Consider the following 24,594-nt stretch of genomic DNA (forward strand, 5'->3'; position numbering starts at 1 on the left):
CATTTTGCATGGCATGATTTGATGAAAAAAAAATTTGCATTGCTATGAGTTGTAACTTTAAAGGAGGGAGAATTATGGTGTGAGTGCAATTTGTTTCCATGGCAAAACTCCAATATGTTTTATTAAAATAAAAATGAATGCAAGCAGTGCTCGAATTAAGCAGGGCTTGAATTAATCACAATTGTGAATTGCTATTGCTTTTCACACCTTTGCGATTAATTTTTTCTGAAAAAATATTTTAGCGATTTTATAATTTTTTTTGGCAATTCATAAAAGTAATATTTTTGTCATAAAGTACGTCACGCTATATTTATTCTTTCAATAGAGCATGATCATTTGCTTTTTCGCGGGGAGATTTTCATTCAATGTAAAGCACTTTTGAACTTAAATTACTTTAAATCTCTGCGTGGAAGTGAAAAGTTGAAGAGGGAAAAAGAGAATTTTTTTTCATTCTATTTTTTTAACAAAACAGCTTGGTTTTTATCTTTGTTTTTAAAACGTTGCACCAAATTAACTTATTAATAATAATTTAAATTATTATTTTATCAACAATTTTATATTATTAATTTTACTACTTTAAGTATGTTAAAATATATTAATTCGTTTTTATTAAAAAAATTTTCTATATTAAATTTTCCAACTTTTTTAATTTAATGACCTTAAACCTTTTAAAGTTATATTTAGTTTGCTTTACTGAATGGATAAAGTACATAACAGTAAATTTACTAATAAACTAAATCAAAACAACCAGTTCAGTTACTACAGTAACTCAGTATTAACTTATCAATTATATTAATTTACTCAAATATTAACTTATCAATTATATTAATTTACTTAATATACTCAAAGAATTGCAAAAGTTAGCCAAACAAATATTTCTATTTATATCTTATATGTTGTTAACACATAATATAAGCTTCTAACTAAAAACTATTTTAATAAAAATTGTCAAATAGAATATGAATAACGCGACACCATTTTTTTAAATTTTCATTGTATTTAAAGCGATATCAAGATTAAACATTTTCTATAAACACGCAAGTTGCTTTTAGAAATTTTATTTAAAAAGAAATCTATTTAAACAAAAGAATTATAGTCTTTTAAAATTCTCTAATTCAAATAATTTTGCGATTGAAATTTAAAATAAATAAAAAATTGGAAAACTTAAAAAGAATTCGAAGAAACAAGGGAGAATGAGGTTGAAATTTTTTTTTCGTAAGTTGTAAATTTTGTAAACGTTTTGAACAGTTAATTATATTTAATATAGTTAATAATAATTTAAGCATATTCTTATAAATAATATAATTCGATTTACTAAACCAAATTTTTTACTTTTTATTGGAAAACAATTTGAATAAAAAAATTGAATGAAAACATAAATTTTAAAACCATTTGAATGAAAAACTTAATTATACTTAAACTTTTAATAGTACGCTAGATCAGGAAACAATAAATTATAAAAAAAGGTGGAATCTAATGTTTTTTTGCTTTGATCTTACTTGTTTGGTCTATAGGCATGTTTTTGTATAAATATGAAATTTTATGACAATAATGTTTTAATTTATTAATTCCCAGGCACAAACACATCTTTTAGACATTTTTTTTTGCATCTAAAATGTTAACACCTTTTAGATGTCTAAAAAATAACAATATCGTGCAAAAGATACAATTTTATACTAATGCAACTCCCCCCCCCCCCACCTCAATTACCGCAAAGCGATGTATGAGGAGGGAGAAAGGGGAAAGGAGGGGGGGGGGGGGTGCAATTTTTTTTTTTTGCGATTAGGTTTTTTGCATTATTTCGAGCCCTGGCAAGAAATTATGATGATCTTTTAGAAGATATTTTTATCAAGTTTAATGAAGGTTAACCTGAGAGTTAGATGGAGGCATAAAACAGCGATTGCAGTAAAAAAATATACATGTTTTGGATTGGCCATCACGTTCACCCAAATTGAACCCTATTAAAAATTTATGCAGAATATTGGCAAAAACTATATATGAAGATTCTCGACAGTATAATACAATTCAAGAACTTAAAAATTCTATCCCACAAGCATGGAACGGTATTTCAAAGATTTGTTTGGAAAATTGTATAAAAAGTATGAAAAAACCAAATCTTCAAATTAATTAGTGGAAAAGTATACATTATTAAAAACTAAAGTAATTAAAAAAATATCATTAAAAAAAAAATTATAAAGGTTTACTTTTGATAGAGTTATAGAAATGTCTTTTCAATATATATTCTTAATTTTTAGGTTTTACAAAATAAATTAATAATTATTTTCAAATAAAATATTATTTGCTTATTTATTTATTCTTAATATGCTTACATATTTATTCTTAATTTCTGTAACAAACAAACAAAAAAAAAAATGGAAATACTTTGTGAATTCTTTTATATGTACAAATTGTAAGTGGAACTATGCAAATTTTGCTGAGTGTATCAAACTATATTAGGTTTCAAAATGCTTATTTTTTAATTTAGTGATCAAATACTCAACAAACTTGTAATATTAGTGATTAAATACTTGACACACTTGAAATAAATTTAGTGATCAAATACTTGACACACTTGAAATAAACTTAGTGATCAAATACTTGACACAGTTAAGAATAAATTTTGCTGGAAAAAACTATTTTGCTTTTTTTTAGTTTCTCTACTAAAAAAGATTTGCCAATTTATTAAATTATTATTAAATAAATAAAAAAAAATGAAACTTTAAAAAATGGTATATATATAACTTATATACATTTTGAAGTAAAACTAATCGCAAAGGGGCAAAAAACAACCACAATTTTCCATTCTAATACACTTAAAAATCCTGAGGATTACCAATACCAAAATAGAGTTATTTAAAGTTTATCTAAAACTAATTGATATAAAGTGCTGTATTCATAATAATTTATAATTCATTGATATATATATATATCGTGAGCAATAAAAAGATAATTTTATTGAAATAATGTACGACATAACAAAATATTTACTCAAAGTTTATTAAAGTTTTTTCAACACAAAACTAACATAAACGTTAAAAATGGTGGAACATTAAATTTAAATATTAAAAATGGTGGAATATTAAAAGATGGTATAAAAAATTGCTGCTTGATTACACATTAAGTCTACCTTGCAATGGGAGATTTCATATCATTGCTGTTGCTTGAAATCAATAAAGAACTCAGACCAACTTCTTTGTTAACATGAAATCCAAACACTTCACAAAACTTTAGTAGTGTGGCAGGAACAACTGACAAAGCAATCTGTACAAGACCATAACCAAATGAAAAAGATTCAGTAAGTTGTTTGGCTTCTTCATTTGATAAAGAAGATGGAGTGGAGCAGTTATTTTTCTAAAAAAAAAAAATTATAAATAAAGAAAAAAATAATACAGGTTAAAAAACAGGTTAAAAATATGTTTGAGTTACCCAAGGATTAAAAAAAGATTTAATTTCATATTCAAAAAGTGGATAGTTTCCTTTTTTTTTTTTAAATAGAAAAAAATCTTACATTAAGAAAGCTTGTAAAAGAATACTCACCAAAAAAAAAAAAAAATCTTCGATTAAGTTGTTAATAGAATATAAAAGCATACTGACATAAAAAGTATATTCTTTGAAAGTTAAACTTTATTTTATAAAATACATTTCTACTTTATTTAATTTCAAATTGTACATTTCCATTTAAGATTTTACAATTCTATTTTTATATGTTTAAATTATTTAAATTATTTTTATTTTTACATGGTTTTATTATTTTAATATTTATCGTTTAATAGGTAATTTAACATAATTATATTATTAATACAATTATAACCAATATAATTATATTATTAATTATATTATTTTGATATTTAGGAATGTTTAACATTTATAAAATCAACAAATTTAAAATGACTTATTTTAATAGCCTTTTATTATTATCTTCTTAGTGAAACCATACTATATCACTGCACAGCTCCTTATGCAAATTAATTTTTATGGACAAGACTCCTAATGTATATAAATTTACCTTTTTGTAATACATTTAATTAGAGAAAATGTTTCAAAGTCAAAACAATAACTTAAATTTACTTTTTATTTATTTGCACATTTAGTTCAAGAAAGCAAAATCACAAATGAAATGCAAGATAATTAAAAAAACAGTAAAACAAATTTCAAAATTAAAATTTTTACTTAAAAGTATTAGTCAACAAGTCAAAAGTGTGGAACACAAAACTGCTACTCAACTTCACTTTCACAAGTTTGAACAATGTAAATTTTGCAACTTTAGTATTCATTTAAACTACCTGTAAAAATACTAATAATTTTAATTAATAATTAGATTTTTGTGGTGCTGATAGCAAAAGCAAAGACAACATTTTGTTTGTTTATTATCTACTAGCAGACCAGACTGGTAAAAATATGGGTCTTTGTAAGTCTATTCCACACCTACCTTTTCTATACTATTTCCTTATACATATCCTAGCTTTCTGGACCTATAAACCACCGGTTTTTTCCAAACTGACCATTTCTATACTCATCTATTCGACACCAACCATTTCTATACCTATTCCTTATTTACTTCAACATTTTTTATATACTCAATATATTTTTAATTTCTTAAACTTTATTCTATGGACTTATGTTTGTTATTTATATATTTGTAGTAACATGTATTCAAGTATTATTTAGTGATTTTCAAATCTAACCCAGTTAACACGAGTGTTTACTGGATTAGATTTAAAAGTAGCAATAGCATATAATAGATAAGACAAAAGTCCTCCTTTTTAAATATGTCTGGAGATAAAACCCAACAACCTCTGTGGTGGTATTGTTGTTAACTTTTTCCCCAGTAATGTGGTTTGTTAAAATTTTAAAGTTGTATTGTTAATTAAGACACTAAATAATAAATAATAGTAATAGAGTTGTAAAGTGGTAAAAAATGAGTTTTTTGTAACTTGTCTATATTAGTCTTGGGAAGGTGAGTTTATCATTTTTTTAAAGTACTCTGATATGTTTTGTATATATTATAAGACTTATTTTGGCATTTTTTATTATAATAGCAACAGTTGCATCAGCAAGGTTTGCCACATACACATCCACCGGGAGTTAATCTTGCGCATCCTGGACTTCCACCTCCCCATCTACCACCTGGAACTAACTCAGATCTTTTGGCTCTTTCCAATGCTGTATCATCTGCACTTCATCTACAAGTGAAAGAAGAAAGAGAAAGTTCTCTTCGTGATTCTCCTCTTCCACCTCACTCAAGTTTATATATGTCTCGAAATACTACTGAGAGTCATTCTTCACATGGAAGTGATGATGGTCGTGATGAATATAGTCGAAAAATTCACGCATATGAAAAGCGTGAAATGCCTCCCCACTCAAGTATCCCCATCTCAAGTATCCCCAATCAAGTATCCCCACTCAAGTATCCCCAAGTATCACTCAAGTATCCTTATTCAGACCAGGTTATCCTGCTACTGGTAACATGTAACCCAGTACAATCTACTTCATGTCCTGCTGCCTTGTAGGATACGCCTTTTTAGGCAAAGGCTAGGAGATGCCAAATCCGATTTAAAACACCCCCTGCCTTGGGGCTCTTGGTTGAGTAAAGGCTAGAGATGGTGTCTCGATAAAAATACTCATCTTGGGCAGATGTTAAATGCACCCGGCTACTGTCTTGTAGAAGGCCTCCTAGGCAAAGACTTAAGGGGTAAAACATTCTATCTGTTGACCAGCCTCGCACCCCTTCTTCATCTATTAGGCTGGCCCAGATGTATTTTTAATACATTGTTTCCAGTTTTGGATGTTGAATGCTGGATCTTCTTGACTCAGTGCATGAGTTTTGCTTGTGTCTCTATTTTTATGACTAGGCAACTCATTCTATTATCTCCTTATGAGGGTACAGCTCTAAAACTCAGTTTTATGGTTCTGAGGCCGGCTGGTAGTCAGGTTTCCATAACTCTGTGGTAGCTCTCAGAAAGGCTGATTCCATCAACAGCTGAAAAATATCAAACTATTAACAGTGCCATGTTGCGCATGGATGGTGTCCCTGTTTATACTTTTGGTGTGCATTGCGGAGGCCACATTTGGAGCCCTTTGTTACGGCTTAGGGTTTATTAGTAGTAATGAGGCAATTGCTTGGGCTATTAAATTTTTCTGAGTACTATCTATGCTTTGAGTCAAGTTCTTCAATCTAATTTAAAAATGAATAAAGTACCAAAAACTATAAAACACAAAAAACCATCATCATCACCAAGTTCTCTAAACCTATCATTCACTAATATTCGTGGTCTTCGAAGTAACTTTTCATCTGTTGAGTCTTATCTCTTGCAAAGTTCACCAGACCTACTTGCTCTTTGTGAGACTAATTTGAGTTCGGCTGTCTCATCTTGTGATCTTAGTGTTGACGGTTATCTTCCTCTAATTCGTAAAGACTCTAATAGTCACAAGCTTGGCCTGGGCATTTACATTCGTAAGAATTCACCTGTTTGTCGTGAAACTAAGTTTGAATCCACAGACTATTCTTTCATGTGCTTTCGTTTAGCACCACTTCACTCTATTGCCTTTCTCTTTGTTCTATATCGCTCTCCTTCATCTCAAGACTGCACTCTTTTTGATGTTATTTCTGATCATATTGACCAAGCCCTCTCTCTTTATCCATCAGCTAATATAGTTGTTTTCGGTGACTTAAATGCTCACCACTCTGAATGGCTTGGCTCTAGTGTCAGTGACTCTGCAGGCATTAAAGCCCACAACTTTTGCCTTTCTCAATCCCTAACTCAAATAGTCAACTTTCCAACTCGCTTTCCTGACAACCCTAATCATTTACCTTCTCTACTTGACTTATGTCTTGTTTCTGATCCTAGTCAGTGCTCAGTTTCTCCACATTCACCCTTAGGTGCTTCTGATCACAGTTTGATCTCTTTAAAACTAATATCTCATTCTTCTTCATCACCTGAATACCCCTATTATCGAACCTCTTACAACTACAGTAAAGCTGACTGGGATTCTTTCCGTGATTTTCTTCGTGATAACCCTTGGGTAGAAATCTTTCAACTTCCTGTCGACAAATGTGCTTCTTACATAACTTCGTGGATTCAGGCTGGCATGGAATCTTTTATTCCCTCTCGACGATTCCAGGTCAAGCCTCACTCTCCTCCATGGTTTTCCTCACACTGTGCTGCTGCGATTGCCAATCGAAACCGTTACTTCCATATTTATCAGCAAAACAATTCTCCAGTAAACAGACGTCTGTTTATTACTGCTAGAAACAACTGTAAAAAGGTTTTGTCTAACGCCAAAGCCCGCTATTCTCAGGTCATGAAATCTCGTATCTCATCTCAAAAATTAGGCTCTCGTGACTTCTGGAGAATCTTTAATAATATCAATAATAAGGGCAAATCTATAATTCCACCTCTCTTGTATGGTTCAGTCTTTGTCACCTCACCTAAAGACAAAGCCGAACTGTTTGCTAAAAACTTTTCATCAATATCATCTCTAGATTCCACTAATTGCGTTCTACCTGATATTGCCAACAAACAGGTTGATCCATTGCTTGACATTTATATCACTCCAGCATCTGTATCTAAAGTGATTTCCTGCCTAGACTCTTCTACAGCTTGTGGCCCGGACAACCTATCTGTTATTATTCGTCTAACTACCGTCCCATAAGTCTTCTTCCTATCATAAGCAAGGTTTTTGAATTTTTAATTAACAAACACTTAATTTCTCATCTTGAATCTAATAACTTACTTTCTGACCATCAATATGGATTTTGATCTCTCGTTCTACAGCTGATTTGCTAACAGTAATAACTGATAGGTTTTATTGTGCATTAGATAAAGGTGCTTTAATTAGTGGCAACTTTAATTAGTGGCTGCTTGCAGCCTTGTTGGAAGCGAAGATGTTTAAAAAAAAATAAATAAATAAAAGATGTTAAATAATTTAAATAATGTCTAGTCTTATAGTCAATATAGTTATTCTGATTGACATCAAACCTAATGTTATTGATAGTGTACAAGCTTTAATTAAGTTGATGTTGTTTAGTAGATTGCGAAATTCTTTTGGTACTAATTTGATATTGTCATTGCAATGCTTATTAGTTATATTGCTGAAAAAAGACTTAAATGACTGTTCATCATGTTTGTTAGACACTTTGAAGTTTAAAAAGTTTTAATTTCTAGTGTTGTACTTGATGTTACCAAGGTTAATAAAATCAAATTGTTTTAATAAGTTCATTGGTTTCTTCTAATAAATTATTTTATTGCACATTATCTCAAAATATGCTAAAGCTGTTTACACTTACAGACGTTTGTATGTAATGCTATACAAATGGCAGAACTGAGAAGATGACGTAATTTTAGCAATCAGAATTTATCAAGAAAGGGGCAAATCTAAAATCGAAGAATCAAATTTTCTACATGGATGAGACAATACATTTTGTATTCTTTCAATCTAAGGTGTAGTGTTTGTGAAGGATTTTAATGCTACTTAATGAACAAAAAACTTTATAAAACAATAAATTCTGTAAATCAAAATAAAGGAGATAATTCTGTAAATCAATAATAAGGAGATTGCATTTTTATTGCCGCAATGCAGTTTTCAAGTAAAAGTAAAAGTACAAAACCTTTTTTTAAAAACTTGTTTTAAAAATACATAATTTAAAGTTTACATAAGTTAGATATATGAATACACTTTCATTAAAAATTTCTTATTAAAAAGGTGGTGCAACTCTTTCTAGCCATTACCTCGGCAATGGCTTTCTCGCCATTACCTTGAACTATTAAGTTCAGCAATAATATATATATTTTTTCAACATCTTCGCTTCCAACAAGGCTGCAAGCAACCACTATTAGAGTTGGAAATTACTGGAAGTGAAAAGATAAAGTTTATAAAGCAAGATAATGATTGACAGATGACTTAAAATATTGCAAATTATATGAATAAGAAAAGCAAGAAAAAGAAAGCGAATTCCAAAGAACTGATGTTTAAGGAAAGAAACTAGACAAATACGAGTTTGTGGAGTACTTAGGAACAGTCACAGAAAAAGAATGAGACTTATTTGAATGACGAGTAACACAAAAATGAACTTTAGTAAATGGCACAAGAGACATAATCTCTTTAGAGCAGTGCCCATTATAGTATTTGTAGAAAAGAGAAAGCAAAGCAACATTATAACAATTCAATAATGGTTGGAGGTTGGTTGCAAGAGCAGGTGCAACTATGTTTACAATGTGTTATTGCAACTTGTCTAAAAGAGAAAGGGCATCATTGGAAGATCCGCCCCAATATGGCAACAGTATTCCATACAAGGACATATTTGAGATTTATAGAGATAAAGAATAGAATTGGGAGTAAGAAAGTGTCAAGCAAGATAAAGAGATACAACCTTAGCAGATGCAAATATGCAATATATGGTTTCCAAGTAAGATCGTAAGTAAGAATTAATCCTAGAAGATAAAGGGTAGATGACTTATTGAGTATATTACTGCTCATAAATATAGGAAGATCTAAATTATTGAAATACCCATTGGCTGAAAAAAATTGGGTTTTATCTGAATTGAAGTTCACCAGCCACTGTAAGCCCAATGCAGTAGCAGAAGTGAGATCCTTTTCAAGCTTGAATGCCCCCAAGCAATCAGAGAGTGTTGGCTTCTTTTCAAGACAAGAATAAATGATAGTATCATCAGCGAACAATGTCACCTTAGATGTAAGAATATCAGGAAGATTGTTAATGTAAATTAAAAATAGTACAGGGCCTAGGAAAGAACCCTAAAGAACCCCTGAAGTGCAGGACAACTTTTATACTACGATCGGAAAGAAAGGATTCAATAACCATAAAGATATTACCTAATACACTGTAAGAAGAAAGCTAATAGAGAAGACCAGCATGCTAAACTTTATCAAAAGCTTTAGAAGGCTTTAGAAATGTCAAGAGTGATAGCCTTAACCTCTCCACCTCTATCTAATGCACAATAAAACCTATTCGTTATTACTGTTAGCAAATCAGCTGTAAAACAAGAAGATCAAAATCAATATTGATGATCAGAAAAGTAAGTTATTAGATTCAAGATAAGAGATTCAGTGTTTGTTAATCAAAGATTCAAAAAGATTGCTTAAGATAGGAAGAAGACTAATAGAACGGTAGTTAAACAAGTCAGATTGCTTTCCAGAATTTTTGAAAATAGGGATAATAGATGCTGTTTTCCAGGAGGCAAGAAAACAAGACTCTGATAGGCACTTGTTAAATTGGTTTGAAAGTACTTTTGCAAGACTATAACAGGTATGTTGTCCGGACCATTAGCTGTAGAAGAGTTGAAGCAGGAAATAACTTAAGATACAGAAGCTGGATTGATACGAATGTCAAGCTATGGATTAACCTGTTTGTCAGCTAGAATGCTACCAGTAGAATCATTAGATGATATTGATGAAAATTTTTTAGCAAACAATTCAGCATTTTCTTTGTGTGAGGTGACAAAATCTGAACCATACAAGAGAGGTGGAAGAACAGATTTGCCCTTATTATTGAAACTGTTAAAGATTCTCCAGAAGTCACAAAAGCCTAATTTTTGAGAGGAAATACAAGATTTCTTGACCTGAGAATAGTGGGCTTTGGCGTTAAACAAAAACTATTTACTATGGTTTCTAGCAATAGTAAACAGATGTCTGTTTTCTGGAGAATTGTTTTGGTGATAGATATGGAAGTGATAGGTTCGATTGGAAATTGCAGCACCACAAAGTGAAGAAAACCATTAAGAAGGGTCGAGAGGGAATAAAAGATTCTATGCCAGCCTGGATCCAAAAAGTTATGTAAGAAGCATATTTGAAGAAAATCACAGTAAGAGTGCCAGCTTTAAGGTAGTTGTAAGAGGTACGATAATAAGGGGTTTCTGATGATAAACAAGAATGAGATAATATTTTTAGAGAAATCAAACCGGGATCAGAAGCACTAAAGGGTGAATGTGGAGAAACTGAGCACTGACTAGGATCAGAAACAAGAAATAAGTTGAGTAAAGAAGGTAAATGAATTGGGGTTGTCTGGAAAATGAGTTGCAAAGTTTACTATTTGAGTTCAAGATTGAGAAAGGCAATTCAGTGTGGTGAGCATTAAAGTCACCAACAACAACAGTATTGGCTGATGGATAAAGAGAAAGCGCTTGGTCAATTTGATCAGAAATAAGATCGAAAAGAGTGCAGTCTTGAAATGAAGGAGAGCAATATAGAACAAAGAGAAAGACAATAGAGTGAAGTGGTGCTAAACAAAAGCAAATAAAAGAATAGTCAGTGGATTCAAACTTAGTTTCCCGACAAATGGGCGAATTCTTATGAATGTAAATGCCCAGGCCAAGCATGTGACTATTGGAGTCTTTACAAATTAAAGACAGATAACCATAAACACTAAAATCACAAGATGAGGCAGTCGAACTCAAATTAGTCTCACAAAGAGCAAGTAGGTCTGTTAAACTTTGCAAGAAATAAGACTCAACAGAAGAAAAGTTACTTTGAAGACCAGATTTTGTATAACTCTTACCTTAAAGTTTATAGGTTTACAATGTTTTTTAATGATAAAGTTTAAACTTTTTTTGGTTTGATCAGATATATTACTAACATTAAGGCATGTTGAGTAGTTTTTCATGACTTCTTGGTTTTTGGATTAGTATTAATTAGTAGAAACAATTTTTTTGGTAAGATAAGAATTATAAGTTTTATTTATAAGCCAAGTTGGATACATGTTGCTTTTGAGAATGTTAAAAAGAGTATTAATGTCATAGTACAAACCAAGTTTAGTATTAACCAAGTTTATTTAAAACCACGTTTATATTATTAATCTTAAAGGTTTTATCATTTAATAAAATTTACCTTTAAAAGAGATAAAACTACAAAAGGAAGTATGAGGACCTGAATATGTTTCCTTATGAAAAATGGAGGTACACAAGGAAAAGATATTAGATTTCCTTTCCTTTCCCATGTTAAAAAGTATTGAATTATGTCTTTTATTGATATAGTTAAGAAAATAACATTCATCATTTTCTGATGGGAATGTGACAAAAATGTCATCAACAATAATTGTTTTGATAACTATAATAATGACTGTTTTTTGATATTGGATTCTGCCTCCAATAAATTTGAGCTTAAGATTAAGGAAAGTTTGTTCATTGAATGAAAAAAACCAGATATGAACAAACAGTTAAACCATTATGAGATATCACTTATCTCATAATATTTACCACTTTATTAGTCATTAACATTTTGTTAAATAATTTAATATTTTTATGATTGTAATTTTGGCTATTGCCTATTTTGTCATAATTTATATTTATATATAAATACATATATATATATAAATATATATATATATATATATATATAATATATATATATATATATATATATATATATAAATATATATATATATATATATATATACATATATATATATATATATATATATATATATATATATATATATATATATATATATATATATATATATATATATATATATGTGGCAACAGTTCAATGTAAAAAATATATATATATATAACTATATATATGTATATATATACATATGTATATATATATATATGTATATATCTATATATACAGGCCCGGTTTTAAGCGTAGGCGACGTCGGCGACAGCCGACGGCGGCACTTTTCTAGAGCGGCATTTTCTTAATTTATTTTGTGTTTTCCCAAAAAAAAAAAATTTTTTAAATTTTTTTTTTGTAACAAGAAATTATTTTATTTTTTTTAAAAATTTCCAAGTTCTTCTACGTACTCACTCCATTTTTATAATTTAAAGTTATGGATTTTGTAGATTATAACATTTCCTATTTGTCCACAAATTTTTTGCTTAGGCGGCGTTGTATTTTACGGGAACTTTAATACATACTAATTTTTTCAAATAAATAATATAGTAATAAAAGCGTTTGTTTGTATACATGTTTTACATTTGGGATTTGGCGAAGAAGAAACAGTAAAAAAAAGTTTCTTTTTTCTTTTTCAGGGATGGATGTTAGCAAACCGCCAAATATACAAACAAACGAATTCTATTGGTTCATAAAATACGCTGACTAAGCAAATTAAAGTTCCAGAATATTCCTAAGAAACTTTCTTAAAAATTTTATTGAAGTTATCTTTGAGATATCTATTGTAAATTGTTATAAAAGTGTATTATTAAACGAACTTTAACTTTGAAAAAAAAAAAAAATTATTATACCCTTTTATAAATTGAATAATATTTGTCTAACAATAATTTTTATAAGTAAGTAGTTAAAGTTTGTTTTTTCGTTTTCTTTTTCATGTATTTGAATAAACTTATTATTATTATTATTATTATTATTATTATTAAATATAAAAATTTAGGTATATGTATCAATGCTATATTTTTTTTAAGTTTAAATTCTTTAAACTATACAATATAATGGACCGTGGTAAGAGACAGCGTACGCGTACGCAGTACGCGTACGCAGAAAGAGTAGACAATTCCTATACGAAGGTCGTGATGAACCGATAGTATCACCAGAACAAAACTTCAGAGTATCTTTTTTCAATCGAATATTGAACATCGCAATTCAAGCAATAAATGAAAGATTTACGCAATTATCGGAATATAACGAGTTATTTGGGTTTCTTTACAATATCGGCAGCAAACACTTTACGGATGATGAGTTATTGAAACACTGTAAGGACTTGCAGTTAGCGCTTATGTCTGATGGCCAATCTGATATCAACGGGGTCGAACTTTGGTATGAAATTAAAGCTATTGGGAGACGACTTGATACTTCCAATAGCGATCCAAAAAGTGTATTAAAATGTATTTACACATCTAATGTTGTCGAAGTATTCCCAAACCTTTCGATAGCTCTTCGCATACTACTAACGTTACCAGTCACAGTTGCTAGTGCTGAAAGAAGCTTTTCAAAGCTGAAAATAATAAAATCCTATTTCAGATCACAAATGTGTCAAGATCGTTTAGTTGGTCTAGCTACGATTTCCATCGAGAAAGAAATTGCTGATCATTTGGACATAGAAGATTTGGTTAAAGATTTCGCAGAATTAAAAGCTAGGAAAATTCACTTTTAATTACCATTTGTTTTTTATTTTTTCATGAATGGAATTTGTTTTGTTTTTTATTTTTGTATAAATTCAGTTTTTTTATTTACTTTGTTTTTGTGTAATTTTTCGTAATAAAATAAAAATATATTAAAGTTTGATTTTCAGTGTTTTTCTATTTTCCTTCAAATTGGAAATTATTGCATTTTTAATTTTTGCGGCGGCAAATTTGTATCTCGCCTACACATAGAAAACTGTTAGAACCGGGCCTGTATATATATATATATATATATATATATATATATATATATATATATATATATATATATATATATATATATATATATATATATATATATATATATATATATATATGTATATATATATATATATATATATATATATATATGTATATATATATATAAATATATATATATATATATATATATATATATATATATATATATATATATATATATAAATATATATAACATTAAACTGTTGCCACATCTAAAAAACAAATAGGGAATTTCAAATAAATAACATATTGTAAATTTAGTATATATAAGAAATTAATTTTCAGAAGCATGCTTTAAAATAAGTCCATTTACATTAAGTATTTACATGAACGATATAGTCCTATTTGTAAACATAACCCTGCTTTACTTTCCGTCTGTAAATTTAAAACTGTTTAAAAAATATTAACTTGGTTTAATTTGATTTAATATTTTTTTTAAATAGTTTAAACCATTTGGATTAAACCTAGCAACCCTGGTCATAATATACCTAACCGAACAGTTATTGAAAATTGCGGTTTTAAATCCCGCAGCTTTTTAGCAATTTTGGAAAAGTCAATTTAATTTGGTCTAGAGCTCTTAAAAAATTGTTTCAATAAAAACTAAGGCTGCGCTAAGATATAGAAATCTTCATACTCGAACATAAATTATGAAAAAAGAACTTTTCAGACCATACTTTATATTCTCATACAAGTTAGGTCTTACTGTTTTAAGATTGAGCAAAGTTACAACAAAAATAATAATGCTCAATTATCACATATTAGGATAACCGAACCTTATTATTGTTTTATGTAAGTAAGACACTCTTGTACCAACCTAAAATCTTTTGGATTTTGTTGGCTATACTATACTTAGGTTATTTAAGACTAACACTCAGGTAAACACAGGAAATACTTTTATATAGGCTAATTTTTTAAACATATCTATTAATTTTATTTTAAGACTTACTTTAGATATTTTTGAATTCATTTCACATCCATATAACTCAAGATAACATTTTTCGTACATTTTCCATGCTTTTCGCATGTGGAAACCAGCTTTTATAAAGTCAACAACACCTAAAAATAAAGTAGCACAGTAAAAAAAAAAAAACAGTATCAACAACAATAACGACAATAAAAAAAAGATTTTAAAATATTTTATCTAATATGAAAAGAAATCCTATATTGAGTATAACTGCGAGAATATTAAAGAGTTTCTCTTTTTTTATAAGATAATCTCTTATAATGATTATTAAACTGGATAAATGGAGAAGAGGTAAAAAAACAAACCATAAAGTGGGGTGCATAAATATAAAACAGGAAAATGCTTCTTTTTTTTTAGAGGTTTTTAGTTGAAATTAATTTGAATAGGTTTTTTAAGTCACTCTTTCCAGTAGGTGGACATGAAATAGAAACCATTTAAAATAAATTAAAAAAGGTATTAATTTTTTTGACCCATTTTGTAAAAATGTAGGACTTGCTTTATTCTTTCCAATTTTTTCTCTTGGTAAAAACAATTTAACAAGGAAGTCTCTGTAACTTTATTTATAAGTTTTCCTTGCAACTTCCACTAATTCCAGTTGAATGAGAATTTATGTTTAAACTGAATCCAGCATCATTAAAGTCTTTAGTAAATTGAACCAATGAACTATTCCTCTTGAGAGATATTTTTTATTTCTTTGCACAACAGAAAGTGATCCATCTTCTATTTTCTAATTAAGGTTTTGCTCTTTGCATGCTTATTTCAAAACAAAACAATTTTGTTAAGTATTTTCTATATTCAATTATTTTAATTTAGCAAATCTGTATAATAAATTTTGACTTATTTTGTGCCAACTGTGTGCAATTAGCTTCTAAGTTCTAAAACCTTTGGTTTGAGGCAGACACCCACATAATTTGCAAATTGGGACAAAAATACCCTTAAAATCATTAAAATATTTTTAGAAAAAAAAAACCTTCTGTTAAACTCTTTTTCAAATTTAAATATGAAAAAATAGTAAAAAACAAATGTATTTTTTTGAGATCATAATAATTCACAGGTTTTTTATTCTTTTTCGTAATTTCTTCTTGTATCTACAGGGTTGGCGGGAGTAAATGAGTGCGAGAGCAGAAAAAAGCTCTCCTAAAACAAACATGGCGAGCTGCTGCTCTAAACAGCTTTTTATGAGAGATTTTGGTTTTTGTGATGGCTATTTGTTTATTCATAAAAAAATTGCTTTTTATACTTGTGACAAAAATATGCTTGTAACATTATCCCGTTGTGAAAAAATTCTTTAGGTGTAAGTTTCTATTTTCATTCAAGCTATTCATTTATTCATCAATAACTTTATTCATTTAAACTTTATTCATATACTTATATACATTCATAACTTTATTCATTTTAATGAAAATTTGATAACCAAAGAGCTATAAAAGTTTTACTTTTCGAAAGTATTTTTAAAAATAATTTTTTTAAGTAATAATAATACATTTAGTTTATAATTATAATACAAAGTTATGAAAGAATTAGTAAAAAAAATAAATATTTTTTTTAGCAATTCTTTTATAACTTTGTATTATCATTATGTAATACTTATATTCATATTTACAAAACTAAAACTTATATTTTAAAGTCGACAAGTTGTTGGCCATTTTTGTAGTTAAAATATAATCTCAAGCATTAGAAAAAAATCATTGACTGTTACACAAAAAAAAAAAACAATCCTATTTTGTAAGCAAAAAAGGTCAATCTGAAACTGGAACTTTGTCTTTTTTATTTGATGCAGTTTGCGCAAAAATTTTTAATTTTTTAATCAATATCTTAAAACAGAGAAAAAAAGATTTAAAAAGTAATTTAAAATCTCGCAAAAGTATAAATTTTTCCATGACATAAAAGTGGTTTATGTCATGGAAAAATTTATACTTTTGTGAGAGCGGCAAGTAAAGATCAACGTTATCTATACAAAATGTTTCATGCTATTTCTTCTGGACATTTTTCTCAATTGCTTCAACATAATTTTCCTGGGCCATTGCACAATGCAAGATGGTTGACATGAGGCAACAAAGTATTGCATTTAGATGTTTCGACTGTCGATCCTGATGCGGTATTAGTTGATTTTGTACACATAATTGTATACATTTTTTTTTTAAAAAAATCTTATTTTTATGGATTAATTTTTATTTGTTAAAAATATAAGAAGTTTTAAAAAAAAAAAATATTTATACAAATAAAATCTATTGAAGATGTCAACATTTAAAATAATTGCATATGTGTAAATGCTCCTACTTAGTTTTACATCAAAACACATCCATCTTTTAAACATGTTAGCTGATGAACGACAAGAAGTTCGCAAAACTGCAATCGGTAGAATATTGGAAGCACAACTTAACAAAGAAGGTGAAGAATTGAATTAAAACTACCGAAAACACTCAATATTCTTTCAAACAATTATAGTAACCTGATAGACTGGAAAAAAGAAAATTACTTAGCAATAAAACAGAATTAGAAATTATGGAATTTGAAAAAGAAATTTTGCAACTTTTAGACATTCCATGTCACAGCCAAAGTATTGAAAGACATGTTGCATTGTTACAAAAGCATCAGCAAACCGCATTGGACATGCTAGTCAACATTGTTTCATTTCGAATTAGCTAGATTCTCGAAAAATTATGTACAATATTTAAAAGTAAATGTCCATATAATAAATAAGAAAGCATTCACAAATATGTTTTTATTGGATTATCTTTTCTGTATTTTAATTATAGTGAACTTTTATTTTAAAAATTGATAAAAAAAACAACGCTTATGTTTTAATATATTTTTTTTACATATACTGGTTTACATTAAGTAAATATATTAAAAAAATAAATCAAAGTTAAAAAACCACTGAGGTTTATTAAATAATCATAATGAAAAATTAATTTTTTTTCAACAATTTTAGGAAAATTTGTGCAAGACATGCAGAATTCTAAAATTTCTTGTTCTTTTGAAAATATCCTAATGAAGTTTCTACACTATATGAATTTTCAATATATATATATATATATATATATATATATATATATATATATATATATATATATATATATATATATATATATATACATACATTAACTTTTAGACATTGGTTATAATCAAATCAAAAATAAATTTTAAAAAAGATTTATATAAACTATTTATAAAAGTAAATTTATTAATTTATGTTAATTTATTTATAAAACAAATAATAATCTTTGCATATTTGTAACTATTTAATTTTTGAGACTCTCTTGTTAGGTGAAATCAGATTTTTCTTAGTTTAACAGGATGGCAACACTTTTTTTGTCTGAAAAATTAGGATAATTTAGGAGATAATTTAAGGTTTTTATGGAGATTTACCAGGAAATTTGAAAAAAAAAGTATAAAATCTTTGGAGATTTTAGGAGGATTTTAATAATAAAGAGGCAATAATATATTTTTATTTTATTTAAAAAATGTAAGATGTAAGATAAAATGTAAGATAAAATTAGGGCTCAAAGACTGTTATTTAGAATAATCTAACATCTCTACACATCCAAAATAATTACAAAATATTAACTTGAAACAAATCAAAACAAACAAAATATTAACTTGAAACAAGTCAATTTCATAGATGACTAAGTAACAAACAATGAATAATCAAAAATCATTAAAATACATAGCCAATTTTAAAAACTAAACTTTATATATTATATTATCCAGTCATTAAAAGAAATAATCAAATCAGAAAAAAAACAAAAACTGTTGAAAAACTAAAACATTTAAATCTAAATCTCAGCTTTCTTGTCAATAATTACTTTTTTGCTGCTGTAATTTTTTCAAGTAAGTCCTGCTTTTGAGAGACAACCCTCTTTAGCGCATTAGATTTTAGAATGGTTGACTTAATTTCTATCAATTATTTCTGATTTTCTGCTTGCAATGCATACTCATCTGCATCGTATCTGAGCTGAAACATAGTACCTTCAAGGGTGTGATCTCTTTGTTAAAATTTTTCAGTTTAGTATCACGGTTAGTTTTTAAGGCCTTCAGGGATTTCTCTTTCTGACTGCTAAAGTATAGTTTTTATGCATCCTTGACAAGTCCCATAAGTTTAGTTGTCATAGCTAATTGAAATGATTTTATATTTTTACTGCATATGTGATTGTGTACAATTCTCTGAGCAACAAAGGTATCAGTTAGCATATTATTATCCAGAAGTTGGTCATTTATACTAAATCCATGCTCTACTTGTGCTTGGCATTGGGACAATATTAGTAACAATTGGTAAATTTTCATTAAGTCCTTGAACCTTGAAGCACTTTCATAACAGTACTTAAAAATTGTGAATACTGCAATTTGGCTTGATCAGCAGCTGAAGGTGATACCTTTTTATAAGCAACTAATTTTAACAACAACTTGTCAATATAAAGTTCACACATCTCATGAGATTCCACCATGTACAATGGTAATAAACATAATAAGTATCTGGTAAAATATGATTTTGGCTTTTTTCAACCATGTGTTTGCACATTGTAACTAAAAACTGTTGAACTTCTGTTTTAAAATTATATATTTGTGCATCAGTAACTTTTTTTTTAGATTTCAGTTGCTGCAAGTCATATTATATTCCAAACCCAAGACCAATATTTGCGACCAACACTTGATTTTTGACATCACTGATATCAACTTTTAAAAACTTAAAAGTTGTGGATGCTTTAGACAACTTCTTTTCTGATTAACTTTGATGATGAAAATATGGTGTACAATCTCAGCAAATTCTCAAGTGTTTCCACAAGAATAGGTGTCATAGGAATGTCGGTTTGAAAAACTAACAAGACTTCAACAATTTTGCAGTTTCTTTAAAAAATTACCATATAAGGACTAACACATATTTATAGCATGAAGAAAGGTACTCATAACTGGTATTTTTCCCAGGCTTATATTGACCAGGTTGCTTACTTTTTGGTAAATTTTTCTAAAAGTCAATAATCACAATAATCTTGGCCCATATTTCTATCGCTCTTTTTGCTACTTTCTCATTTTTAATCTAACGATGACTACAGAACTGTAGAGCATAGTCTGAAGACTGAGCTTGAGTAAGATTTTTGAAATCAGCACAATGGAAAGGGCTATCATGGAATATCTTATACAACAAAGACAGTAATTTGTACAACTTCCATTTGAAGCATTTGTACTATTCTTAGTTGAACAGTGCACTGTGTGAAGCCCACATGATCCAATTGATACTAACTGACTGAGTTCACATTCACTTCTTTTAGCATTCAACTTAGAAAGGAAAGACATTAACATTTGGACCAGCCATGGAAACCTGGAGCATTTTATCTTCTTCTAAACCACTTATACGTTTACGGAAATTTATCATAACATCAACAGCAGCAGCTTTTCGCAAGAACTCAGAATTGTAATATCCTGTTTTTACCATCTCTAATGAGGAGTCCCAATATCTAACATGCAAATCCATCTGACTCTTCCATTCACAGGCATATACTATTTATATCTTCATTTATTAACATGTATTTTCAATGTGTTTGTATCCAGATCTGCAACAGATATAACCTTTAAACGTATAGCAATCAACTAGGTCATATTTAAGAAATACATTTTGAAAAAATATTGTTAAACAATGCAGAATAATTTATTTTATAAATTTAGCATTTAGCTGGTGGCTTTCTCAATCTTATGATAGGTGATGATTGAAAAAATTAAAAAAACAAATATATTACAAAATTATATTTTTAGAAAAAAAATTTTGGCAAAAAGGAATAGTTAAAAAAAAAGATTATGCGGAAATAAAAAACCATCAAACATACTTAACATAACAACATAATACTTAACCAAATAAAAATTTTTATAATTACTGTTGTTTAACAGCTTTTAAAATTTAGCTTTCTATTTGACTGACATTTTCTATTCTGAAAATACAAAATTGTTTTAGGTCAACTTAATATAAAATTTTAATAAAAATAATTTTAATGTTCAGAACTTAGACAGAACCAAAAAAAAAGCTTGAATTTTATTAGAATAAAATTTTTAAATTATTATTATTACAAAAATATTAAATATACATTTGTGTAACTTATTTTCTCTCAGTATACAACAGTACTAACTCCAAGTCTGAACCATTTCATTGACTTTATTGTTGATTGACTGATAATAGTTTATGCATTATACTCAGGAGAATTTAAAAGTATTTGAAAAAATCATCAATACTTTAGGAGAAATTAGGTCTTTTTAGAATGTTTTTCAAATATTAGGATATTTTAGGATTTTTTAGGAGGCATAGCCACTCTGTTAAATATTAAATGTTTAAAAATAATATAGTTACCTTGTTTTAAAAACATAATGAATGCTAAAAAAAGTTCACAGTCAGCCCAGATAATCATTCTCTCAATCCGCTCTGCTGTGCTCCAAGTATGAGAGGGTCGCTTGTGAATCATCCCTTCAAAACAACTGTCAATATCACACATCTTAATAGTAACTTTCAAACTTTGCTGAGCAATTTCCATCTTCTCATCTTCAAAAGACATCGCTGCAGCCTAAAAAATTAAAAAAAAAATACAAAAAATAATACAACTAATAAAAAAGTAAAAATCATAATAAAAAAAAAGATAACATGTAAATATAACAAATAACATATAAAACATTGGACAAAACGATCTATTCATTATTCAATTAAATTTTTCAATAACATTTTTTGTAAAAATGCAAGCATTAAATACAGTTTACTAACTGAAGACATGTCTTAAACATTTGAAGTTAAAAAAAAATTAAAACAGTTTATAACTAAAGACATGTGTTATTAAACATTGGAAGTTAAAAAAGTACTAAAAGTATGAAATAAAATATTTTAATCCATATTTTATTAATAAAATATTATTACAGCTAAGTCTATTTTTTATTATTAATTTTATACTTTAATTTAATAACTTTAGTTTGTATTTTGAATAAAATAAAGATTTTATTAAAACCTATGCAAAGATTTACAGAACAAGAATTTAAAAATATAAATAGTTCATAGGCTTATAGATACTTTGATTTCGGGGTAACTAGTGTCATAGAAATTGTTACCTTATAATTATCTATACTTAGTGCTTTAATTGTACCTATATTGCCTGTTTTTTATAGCAGATATTTAAAAATATTTAGGGGCAACCAAGTCAAAAACCTTGAATTCAGATAAAAGAAAATTAATAACAAATAATTTGTACTAAATTATACTAACCAATTCTAACTAACAAATGCATATAAATAAAAACAAACCTTATTGTTATTGTTAAAAATCACATTAAAAATATTAATAAGGTCTTCATAATAGCACAAACAATGTACAGACTTTGCACTTTTTTATTATAATGTTCAGATCAACACATTTATTATTAGTCTACAACATTAACAAATCAATGATAAAAATCCCCACATCAATAATTTTAAATATCTTGGATTGAATGTCGTGTCAAACAAGAAAGACTTAAAATTGTCTCTTTTGTATAAGTTGTCTTTATTAATTTATTGTGTGAGTCTTAGACCTTAGTTGCCTTTCAGTCAAATTAAAGAACTTTTCACCACTCAACCACTAAAACCAAGATAGAATTTAAAATTTGTGTCTTTGATGCAACTTGTTTGAGAGTGTTGCTTAATATATGTGAATCAAAGGACCTAACAAAACTTCTCAAAGAATTTGAATATATATTATAGAGAAAAATGTTATAGATTCATACTTTGACATACAGATGCCTATATGACCAAAGATGAGCTCTTTAGAAAAACAAAACAATGTGATGGCATTACAAGCAGTTTGTACTGTAAATCAAACAAATTAAAAAAAATCCTAAATCAAATAAACCAATTGAACTGAAAAAGCAGCTCATCAAAATACTCACCATAAAACAAAACTTTATATATTAATTTTTTTTTTTAACAAATTTACTCCCAACAAGACGGCAAGCAACCACTATGTTGGAGTTACTAGAAAATAAACAGCATTAAGGAGCAAATAAACAGCTAACAGAAGACTTTAAAAAACTGTAAATAATATGAGTATTAATGAAAGAGAATTTCAAACCATTAATGTTTGAGGAAAAAAACGTTGAATCTAGGTATTTTGAGTATTAATATATATTTACAGTAAATAAAAAAATACAACTTTTCTGAATTACAAGTCAAGAGAAATTGTATTTTGGTTTGTAAAAAACAAAAGATAATAGCTTGTTTGAGTAACCATGGTAGCAGTATTTGTAGAAAAGAGAAAGAGATGCAATGGTACAACCGTAAAGTCTCTGATTTACATAATGATTTATATATACCTTTAACTTATATATTTGATTTAATAATGATTTTTTACCAAGTTTTAGAAAGTATTCTTTCTAAAATATTTTCATTTAAAAATAAATTTTTCAATAGTTGTTTAGATAAATAGCTTTTTTAAAAATTAAAATTAAAAAAAATTTAAATTTCGAATACGAATTAATTCAATGGTTTCCACAAACTGACAATAAAATTAATTGCTGATTTCTTTATTTAACTACTTTTAAGGTGTTAGTTTTATTATTTAAAACTTCAAAAAATAATATCCATTTATGTCCAGATTATGAAACACTTTAGTTTCATTTATTCAATGAAGCCTTCTTTTTTTAAGGCAAGATTGTAAATGTTGTTGGGCCTGCTTTAGCTGCCAAGCTGGAACCTCTGTTCTGTTGCCATAAGGTTGCATCTCCTCTTTTTTATAATTATACGATGATTGCCAGAGCTGTTGACAAGTCATTTCTGAGCAAGTCTCAAGTCACTAACGTCAAGTCTCATATCAAGTCATATTACAATTAAAGATTCCAGTGTGTGTGTTGGCTGTCAGTGCCGTGGCTAGCAGCTCAGAGGGTCCTTCCAAAACCTGTCATAAGTACCATGAAGTACTTAAAAATGCCTCTTACATTGGGGGGTGTGGGGGAGCCAAGCTGTGGCTCTGGTAGCTAGAAGTCAAGTTACACATACCCATATCCATTTAATAGGAGTACTGCTTGCAGGTACCACAAAAGCACATATGGCAGCACTTTTAAGAATTGGTAATTTTTGCCCATGCATTTTCCAAAATTAAAAACAGTCTATGTCTAGGGTGTAAGAATTAGATGCAAATACTTCATTGATCAGTTCCTCAAAACAATTAAACTGAGTACCAACAGGATGACCAGGCATTTTTTGATTTCATTTTCCCTGACTTTTCCCTGACTACAATGAAATTTCTGACTTACTGAAATAAGTATAACAAATTTAGCAATAAAAAGACAACAA

At 28.1% G+C, this 24,594-nt stretch overlaps 1 protein-coding gene across 1 annotated transcript in view; it reads right to left on the reverse strand.

Annotated features, from left to right (window-relative positions):
* LOC100202577 (tetratricopeptide repeat protein 39C) overlaps positions 1-24,594 on the reverse strand; it is a 56,383-nt gene that overhangs the window by 26,029 nt on the left and 5,760 nt on the right. The window contains exons 3-5 of the mRNA XM_065816723.1: positions 21,638-21,848; positions 15,283-15,392; positions 3,128-3,351 (exon numbers count right to left, since the gene is read on the reverse strand). Coding sequence (XP_065672795.1) covers positions 3,128-3,351; positions 15,283-15,392; positions 21,638-21,848 — 545 coding nt within the window. The remainder of the gene's footprint in view (positions 1-3,127; positions 3,352-15,282; positions 15,393-21,637; positions 21,849-24,594) is intronic.

The sequence above is a fragment of the Hydra vulgaris genome, chromosome 13 (assembly GCF_038396675.1).
Source record: "Hydra vulgaris chromosome 13, alternate assembly HydraT2T_AEP".
Taxonomy (NCBI): Eukaryota; Metazoa; Cnidaria; class Hydrozoa; order Anthoathecata; family Hydridae; genus Hydra; species Hydra vulgaris.